General features: G+C 34.6%; 2 protein-coding genes across 3 annotated transcripts; both read left to right on the forward strand.

The window, feature by feature from the left end:
- Positions 1 to 1410: 1410 nt before the first annotated feature.
- On the forward strand, positions 1411 to 2016 carry LOC112905953 (superoxide dismutase [Cu-Zn]-like; the record flags this gene model as incomplete). The annotated part of the gene is made up of 1 exon (XM_025979414.1): positions 1411 to 2016. A coding segment is annotated over one exon (261 nt), but the record flags the coding sequence as incomplete, so codon positions are not given.
- Positions 2017 to 2710: 694 nt separating this feature from the next.
- LOC112905952 (superoxide dismutase [Cu-Zn]-like) lies at positions 2711 to 7785 on the forward strand. 2 transcript variants are annotated; one of them, XM_025979412.1, is made up of 3 exons: positions 2711 to 3024; positions 3092 to 3364; positions 7180 to 7785. In XM_025979412.1, the coding sequence occupies exons 1-3, from the start codon at positions 2839 to 2841 to the stop codon at positions 7438 to 7440; spliced, it is 720 nt and encodes a 239-aa protein (XP_025835197.1). In that variant the 5' UTR covers positions 2711 to 2838; the 3' UTR covers positions 7441 to 7785. The 2 variants fall into 2 exon arrangements, with proteins under 2 accessions (XP_025835197.1, XP_025835198.1); XM_025979413.1 differs by having other exon boundaries at positions 2712 to 3024; positions 3152 to 3364.
- The last annotated feature ends 1973 nt before the right edge of the window (positions 7786 to 9758 follow it).

Raw genomic sequence — 9758 nt, forward strand, 5'->3', positions numbered from 1 at the left:
AACGCAAAAACAAAATTTTGAGTAACCACTTTTATATTTTGAGGGATTTTGATGTTGCATTTTGAAAAACGACGTTTTACTTATTAAAATTGTACTTGTCTATAGTGAGTACACGAATAATACAACACCCCTCCGGTTAATACGACTGGGGAAGCATTAAGTATGTCGGGGAATTTCAGCAACGGATATTTGTTTCTATAAACGAAGGTTTTTGTTCCTTCACAGTATACGACGACTTATTAAGTTTTTAATTATCCTAAGGGGCATTTCATATCAAAATACTGGTATGCAAGGGAAGAAAAAATGGGGTAAGAGCAAATATAAAGATAGGAGACGAAACGAAAAACGAAGTGGTCGATTTTAAGTATCTAGGAAGTCAGATAAGTCAGGACGGAAGGAGTAGTTAACTTCAATAAAAAGAAGTCACACTATGCTGGCGAACAGTTAATTGAGAAATTCGAAAAGGGTTGTTAAAGGTGTATGTTTGGACTGCGGCGCTGTATGGGTGCGAAATATAAGCGGTGGGCGCGGCAGAAACGAAAAGGTTAGAAGCGCTGGAATTGTGGTGTTACAGGCGAATAATTGGAATACCATGGATAGAGAAGGTTAGAAATGAAGAGGTATTAGAAAGAATAGGAGAACAGAGGACTCTATGGAAGTCAATAAGAAATAGGCGAGATAGGTTAGTAGGATACCTTCTCAGGCATGAAGGTCTAGTCAGAGACATATTAGAGGCAGAAACAAGAGTTAGGAGGGGTAGTGGTAGACCTAGATTAGATTACTGTTCGCAAATAGTTAAGGATGTGGATTGTTGTAGTTTTAGGACTGAGCGGCATGACCTAGAGGTATAGATCATTGCTTGGCATTCGGGAGGACGCCGGTTCGATTCCGTGTCCGTCTGCCTTGGTCCAAGTTTTTCTGTGGTTTCGTTGGATCACTTAGGCAAATGCTGGGGCAGTAATATTCCACAGATAATCTTTAATTCTCTTCTGTCTTCATTTCGTCCGTCTCAACTTTCTCACCCGAACCACCACCCACCCATTCCCACGATTCCTGAAAGCAGGCTGAAGAGGGCCTTCCGCCCTACCTTTCGGCGTAGTCTGGAGGGACCGCCTGCCCACCAGCGGTATTGGCTGGTGGGAATGAAACACCCAAAAGTTTTGTAGTTTTAAGGAAATGCGAAGATTAGTTCAAGATAGGAAGGAGTAAAGGTGTGTGTCCAACCAGTCTTAGGACTGACGACCATATGATGATGATGATCACCATCCGTAAATTGACGGTCGTTAGATGCCCGTAAAAGTAGTATTTCGTTTAAAAAGTTTAATTAATATGCTCCATTTCCGTTTTGCGATGTTTAATGTACTTCAGTTCGTTAACAAAATTTATCACTTTTCTTTAATTGATTAACAGTTACAACATGGAGGTCCAAAAGACAGTCTTCGTCATGTTGGGGATTTGGGCAACATAGAAGTTGGAGACGATGGCACCAGCGAGTTTAAAATAGAAGATGCTTTCATTTCCTTATCAGGAGGACCTAGGAGCATATTAGGAAGAGGAATTGTGATAACGGAAAACGAAGATGACTTGGGACGAGGGGGATCCGCGGAAAGCGTCCGAAACGGATCATCGGGAAAACCGATTGCGTGTGGTGTGATAGCGTACGTCCGTTAAAAATTGTTGTAAGAACAATTGTAAATAAATAAATCGTTTATATTAAGACGAAAAAGGTAAAACGGACAGTCTGGCAGGAATACTAAGTAAGTAAATTCATAAAGAAAGATAACGGTCATGTCATGAAGCCTCCAAGTGACCAATAAAATTAATTACTTAATATTTGCCGATAACTAAAAAAAAATTGTATCATAATTAGTTTTTTTATGTAGGTACCTAGTATATAGTACGTTTAAACTACGAAAAGCTATTTCAAATACGTCTACCTACCCGCGTCGATAATGTGATAACAAATTATCTATTTTTATATCTTTAAATTGAATAAATAAAGGCGTCTAAATGAAATCCGTTTGTTTACAATGTCATTTTAATTTCAGCATCGTTTTTCGTAATCAAAAAAACCAGTATCTATTCACCTGCTTTGATACAAGGAAACCANAAATATAAAAATATTTACATGTTTGGGTCCCATCAGCTACTAATGGTGGTCGGAAGTCTTGACTTTTTTATGAAATATTTCTATAACGTTTATAGAGGCTGTTTCTGTATTTTCAGAATTTTTAAAAATAACGTTCTTTAGGCTGGTGAACTGTTTTGATTGAAAACTATAGACAGTTTTACTGGTCAAATGTAAAAACATGAATATTTGTAGGAAGAAAAACAATTTTTTGTTATTATTTAGCATGAACCCTATTAGCTCGTTGAACTAGCCACCTACTTCTCATTAGTCAATTTCCAAAAACAAAAAGAAATACGAAACGCTGGTAACATGAAGTGATGGAAACTAATGTCTATCGCAGAAAGGTATTTAAACAAATCAATTCTTTTCTCGGTAAAATTTAAGATGTAATAAATAATAGTCGGTTTGCGTATGCACACATATGTGTAAGTAAATAAGTATTTAATACTAATACATGTGCGATTTGTAGTGAATTTTCAATCGGACATGCACACGAACATTGACAGGTAAATGAATAAACACAAATCTCATGTTTTGTCACGCGAAGACCTGTACTCTTCTAATTGCTATTTATACTTGGCTGATTTCATTTTACCTTCATTTAAACGTGTACATTGAACGAAGTAGCAACATATATTAGTACTGGTGCATTTCAAAGAAACATTACCACATATCATTCATATATTCCGCGAGAAATTTAATTGAAAATGTTGAGTGTCCTGTGGTTGCTTTCCATTATCTCTTCGGTTCCGTTTTTTGCCAAGGGGGATGTTGAAACGTCTACATTTTACGGTGTTCAAGGTACGGGACATCCCCTAATTATAAAATCGTTCCCAGCCATTGACAACATCCAGAGCGAATTGTACGAGGTCTATATGGAACCTTACACCTACGTGAGTGGAGATTCAGATTTTCCTTTTCCTTTGCACTTTTTTCTTTACGCTCTATCTTGCACTTTAGAGGGAGGGGAATTCTAGGGCGATTTCTGATAAAGACAAACAGAAAAACTCTCTTGCACAGGATTTAAGGCCAAAGTCTGCTGTTGCTGTCGTCACTGGAGACGGAATCAGTGGTGAAATCACGTTCTTCCAGAAACAACCACCTGCAGGAGTGGTTACCGTTACTGGGAGTGTTACTGGTCTCCCTCCTGGTAGGCATGGGCTCCACATTCATCATGCAGGTGACCTCAGACAAGGATGTAATGAATTAGGGGACCATTTCGATCCATTTTTGGTGAGTTTTATTCCAGAAAGAAACACTACCGTGCAGAAATTTTTGAATTTAATTTTCCTTTATTTTTTTTTACCATATAACACAGTAATACAGGTGCATTTCTATTTGTTGGTATAATTTATTATAATTATAGTTAATTTTCGTAGAATTGCATGTCTACGATACCTTCAGGAAATTAGTAATGAGCATCTTCTATTATAATTATCAAACTTGGTAGGTATAGTTATCTTTCTAAATATTTTTGCGCGTTTTCTTTTTATTATTCTGTTAGAATTACCCCTTTTATAAAACATGATTAGAATTTGCCTTTTTTTTGACTTGAAAACAAAAGCAAAGAGATGTTAATAGAAAAAAATTTAATATTCTTTTTTGATGAATGCAGTTTCTTATGTCTAATAAATTTATTGCAGAATTTTGTAGAATAATTGGCCAGTTTAATAACTGGGTTAATTAATGTACAAATTGAGAAATTTTTGGTTTTGATTTGCCCTAAAAGCGTTCCATGAAAAATTGTGTTTATTTACCAGACAAATAAACAATCTACGCATTAAAACAGTGTTCATTAATTTTACTTGTTATTTTCCATCTGTTCGTAAATTTTCTCAGAAGTTATAAATCTTCTCTCCGTGGACGGTATGAAAATATTCCTAAAAATTCTTATTCAGCAAACTGATTTGCTCAACCTTGTCGCCAAATATCTTTTTAGCTGTAATTAATATTCTTTGATTGATTCTTAAATAAAAATATTTTTATGTTCCTGCAGTTGTTGTACAAGACATCTTTCATAACTTTTAAGACTTTTTGTTAATATTAATGAATATTTATTTTGCTTTTTTTCACCTTGACTGCCTATCACTTCTAGACAGGATTATCTTCAACATCAATATTCACTTAACAGAAACAACCTTCATTTACAAACAAAATTCATATTTTCCTCCTCCATGCACGTAATGCATGTAACGATTCAGTAGCATGTAATCGTTGTTTACCTTGTCTTAAATAATGAAAATCTTCGCAATACTTTTATATATTCGGGTACTTGTTTTTGTATGACTACTTATCAGTTTAAAGGCAATTACTCTAATAAAATTAAATTATATCCTTTTATGGTCTATCTAATCCTACATCTTACATAAAGGGCTTTAAATCTTAAAAGCGGAAAGGTGTAGGGCTTCCAGCTTCAAAGACCCTACACATTATACTAAGCAATTTTATTCAATTCTTTTCATTTAACTTTCTCGTAGTCAGAAAAAGGATTCAATGGTCAACACAGTTGAATTATTGTAAAGAAATGTTACCAGTTTTATTACAACGTCGAAACAATAAAAAATGATATATATGAAACACTTTGAGTGGTTAATATCAAATATTAATGTGAAAATTAATTCTCAATTTTCTTTTTACATACACTACAACATTATTGCGTAACCAAAGTTCCTGGGTTCGATTCCCGGCGACAACAAATTTTCTCGTTTATAGCGGGTAAAAAAAAGAGAATAAATATTCACATTAATATTTAATAAAAAAATGCTAATATTGATATTTACCTATCTTATGTCATTTACTAATGTAAAAGTACCCCTTTATTTATTTAATCATTTTATCTTTACAGTTATTACAATTTTGGAAAATCTACTAGACATTGTCTATAATTTATTATATGTAGGATTAAAACAAATGCGTATATCTACAAGCTTTTACAAGAATTTCTATGACAGGCAGTATTTTACGGTTTTATTTTATTACCTTCATTTATCACATTTATTTCCTCGATGATTTAACAGACAGTCATTTTACAGAATGATCGTAAGAGGAAATAAAGAATTTCCATCATTTTTTTTTGCATTAATATGTACCTGTACATGCTTACGTAACCAATGTCGATGTCATAATATTGAATATTTTTTCAGCAAATTACAACTTATTAGAATTTTTGTTAGGAATTGATTCATGCAGATACCAATTAAAAATGTAATAAGAGTAAAAACGCAATCGTTTTAATTTATGTTAATTGATATGCTTAAGTAGATCTAATTAGCTGTTGCAACAGATTTATGTAAAGGACAATATTTAAAACTAATTACCGTTAGAATTTTAAAACAGGTCGTACAAATTACTTGCATGTATAGTTAATGAGCGCATCTAAAAGAATACTATATACATATGCATATTTATAATCCACAATTAAAATCAAGGTTAATTCTAACTATACGGATGTCATTTGATGTCTTTATTATACGGAACTGGCGATATTTTTAATTGTTTTAATTATTGTGGATTTTTACTATGACAGGCTGGTTCCAAAATGATGAAGTCCGAGGGTGGCAATAACTAATAGATATTTAAAAATTGTTTGATTTAATGTTCTGAACAGAAAGAAATTAACTTACTGTAAATTTTAGAAAACGCAAAAACAAAATTTTGAGTAACCACTTTTATATTTTGAGGGATTTTGATGTTGCATTTTGAAAAACGACGTTTTACTTATTAAAATTGTACTTGTCTATAGTGAGTACACGAATAATACAACACCCCTCCGGTTAATACGACTGGGGAAGCATTAAGTATGTCGGGGAATTTCAGCAACGGATATTTGTTTCTATAAACGAAGGTTTTTGTTCCTTCACAGTATACGACGACTTATTAAGTTTTTAATTATCCTAAGGGGCATTTCATATCAAAATACTGGTATGCAAGGGAAGAAAAAATGGGGTAAGAGCAAATATAAAGATAGGAGACGAAACGAAAAACGAAGTGGTCGATTTTAAGTATCTAGGAAGTCAGATAAGTCAGGACGGAAGGAGTAGTTAACTTCAATAAAAAGAAGTCACACTATGCTGGCGAACAGTTAATTGAGAAATTCGAAAAGGGTTGTTAAAGGTGTATGTTTGGACTGCGGCGCTGTATGGGTGCGAAATATAAGCGGTGGGCGCGGCAGAAACGAAAAGGTTAGAAGCGCTGGAATTGTGGTGTTACAGGCGAATAATTGGAATACCGTGGATAGAGAAGGTTTCGAAATGAAGAGGTATTAGAAAGAATAGGAGAACAGAGGACTCTATGGAAGTCAATAAGAAATAGGCGAGATAGGTTAGTAGGATACCTTCTCAGGCATGAAGGTCTAGTCAGAGACATATTAGAGGCAGAAACAAGAGTTAGGAGGGGTAGTGGTAGACCTAGATTAGATTACTGTTCGCAAATAGTTAAGGATGTGGATTGTTGTAGTTTTAGGACTGAGCGGCATGACCTAGAGGTATAGATCATTGCTTGGCATTCGGGAGGACGCCGGTTCGATTCCGTGTCCGTCTGCCTTGGTCCAAGTTTTTCTGTGGTTTCGTTGGATCACTTAGGCAAATGCTGGGGCAGTAATATTCCACAGATAATCTTTAATTCTCTTCTGTCTTCATTTCGTCCGTCTCATCTTTCTCACCCGAACCACCACCCACCCATTCCCACGATTCCTGAAAGCAGGCTGAAGAGGGCCTTCCGCCCTACCTTTCGGCGTAGTCTGGAGGGACCGCCTGCCCACCAGCGGTATTGGCTGGTGGGAATGAAACACCCAAAAGTTTTGTAGTTTTAAGGAAATGCGAAGATTAGTTCAAGATAGGAAGGAGTAAAGGTGTGTGTCCAACCAGTCTTAGGATTGACGACCATATGATGATGATGATCACCATCCGTAAATTGACGGTCGTTAGATGCCCGTAAAAGTAGTATTTCGTTTAAAAAGTTTAATTAATATGCTCCATTTCCGTTTTGCGATGTTTAATGTACTTCAGTTCGTTAACAAAATTTATCACTTTTCTTTAATTGATTAACAGTTACAACATGGAGGTCCAAAAGACAGTCTTCGTCATGTTGGGGATTTGGGCAACATAGAAGTTGGAGACGATGGCACCAGCGAGTTTAAAATAGAAGATGCTTTCATTTCCTTATCAGGAGGACCTAGGAGCATATTAGGAAGAGGAATTGTGATAACGGAAAACGAAGATGACTTGGGACGAGGGGGATCCGCGGAAAGCGTCCGAAACGGATCATCGGGAAAACCGATTGCGTGTGGTGTGATAGCGTACGTCCGTTAAAAATTGTTGTAAGAACAATTGTAAATAAATAAATCGTTTATATTAAGACGAAAAAGGTAAAACGGACAGTCTGGCAGGAATACTAAGTAAGTAAATTCATAAAGAAAGATAACGGTCATGTCATGAAGCCTCCAAGTGACCAATAAAATTAATTACTTAATATTTGCCGATAACTAAAAAAAAATTGTATCATAATTAGTTTTTTTATGTAGGTACCTAGTATATAGTACGTTTAAACTACGAAAAGCTATTTCAAATACGTCTACCTACCCGCGTCGATAATGTGATAACAAATTATCTATTTTTATATCTTTAAATTGAATAAATAAAGGCGTCTAAATGAAATCCGTTTGTTTACAATGTCATTTTAATTTCAGCATCGTTTTTCGTAATCAAAAAAACCAGTATCTATTCACCTGCTTTGATACAAGGAAACCATGGTTTTAACAATTTAAATAAATGAAATTACTTTTGCTTTTGTGGCTAGTAGCAACAATTTTCAAGGTTACATTGATGAATCTGGTAGGATATTCTGATTGAGGCAATGATAACAAATAAATTAAATGGCACATAAAGAAGAGTGACTAGTCCCACATAATAGTAGGTTATTTCGTTCAATAAATAATATTAAAATGAAAGATAACATGCTTCCTTCTAACATCAAATTTGAATACATTATTGATAGTAATTGTCAGAACTACAGCTGCAAATTGCAATTTATACTGCTCTGCTGACCATACACACAACTTTTCATAATAAAATCGACATAAATTCTAGAGTTTAAGTTATGTTCGTAAATTATAGCCGTCCAGGATTCTGGTAGGTGATTGGATAATTGTATAATTGAAACAGTTTACTCTTCTAGAAGCTTTTACCAATAAAAAAGTATCGAGCTGCATTTCCAAAGTAATACTGTACTTTTAAAGCCTTAAAACAAGAGTGAAATATGAAAGTAATTAGAATAAAATAATTGAGAAATACCTATCTAATGTTTTATCTGTTTCATGACAATTTTTTCGACCTTGCGGTCATTTTCTCAAAAACTGACAGACAAATGAATAATGAATGACGGTAGAATAAAACACTGTACCTACACACAAAATAAAAAACTAAAAAAAGTAAATAAAGCTGTACAACCATTTTGCTTACAGATTTTTGGCGAGTAAGTTGTAAACAATTTGTACGATTAGGGCTACGAGGGGCTACTCAAGACTCCTGTTCCCTACACTAAATATTTTAAAGAGGTGACATTTGTAGGTTTGGATGTGGTGGGTAATCTCCGAACTGTAGGCTGCATATTTTTATGTTAAAATAAAAGGGTCAATTATTCAACGATAAGTGATTTAGCAATTATGCTTATTGAGAAAAAAGAATCGTAAAAGCTCTCGTTTAGGATAAAGTAGCTTTAGTAATCTCCGAGCCTGCTCATCTGATCTCAAAAATTCTTTCACCAATACTTAAAATGAACCTTCAGGGTAGACATAGGCGACGTATTAGTCTGTTAAAATAAAAGGGCCTTTCATGGAGAGCAATTGTCCAACATGAAGAAAAAGTTGCAAGAGCTTTCGTTTAGGACAAAGCAGCTTCGGTAATCTCTGAAGTTGCTCATCCAGTTTTAAAAATTCTTTCACCAATATTTAGAATGAATCTTCAGCTTAGACATAGACCGTGTATTAGTCTGTTAAAATAAAATGGCCTTCAGTTGAGACCAATTTTTCAACATGGAAAAAAAAAAGTTTCAAAAGCTATCGTTTAAGACAAACTAGCTTCGGTAATCTTCGAAGCTACTCATCTGATTTCAGAAATTTTTTCACCAATATTTATAATGAATCTTCAGGTTAGACAAAGGCGACATATTAGTCTGTTAAAATAAAAGGGTCTTTCGTGGAGAGCAATTGTCCAACATGAAGAAAAAGTTGCAAGAGCTTTCGTTTACGACAAAGCAGCTTCGGTAATCTCTGAAGCTGCTTATCCGATTTTAAAAATTCTTTCACCAATATTTAGAAAGAACCTTCAGGGTAGACATAGGCCTTATAATAGTCTGTTAAAATAAAAGGGGTCTTCGTGGAGGCCACTTTTTCAACTATAAGTAACTTAGCAATTATATTCGTGGAGAAAAAAAATCGCAAAAGCTCTAGTTTAGGACAAAGTACTTCGGTAATCTCAAAAGCTACTTATCCGATTTTAAAAATTCGTTCACCAATATGTAGAATGCACCTTCAGGGTGTACATTATTCCGTTAAAATAAAAGGGCTTTTCGTCGAGACCAATTTTTCAACAATAAGGATTCATGGAGAAAAGAATCGTAAAAGTTCTCG

This window comes from Agrilus planipennis, unplaced genomic scaffold (genome assembly GCF_000699045.2).
Source record: "Agrilus planipennis isolate EAB-ADULT unplaced genomic scaffold, Apla_2.0 scaffold980, whole genome shotgun sequence".
Classification (NCBI taxonomy): Eukaryota; Metazoa; Arthropoda; class Insecta; order Coleoptera; family Buprestidae; genus Agrilus; species Agrilus planipennis.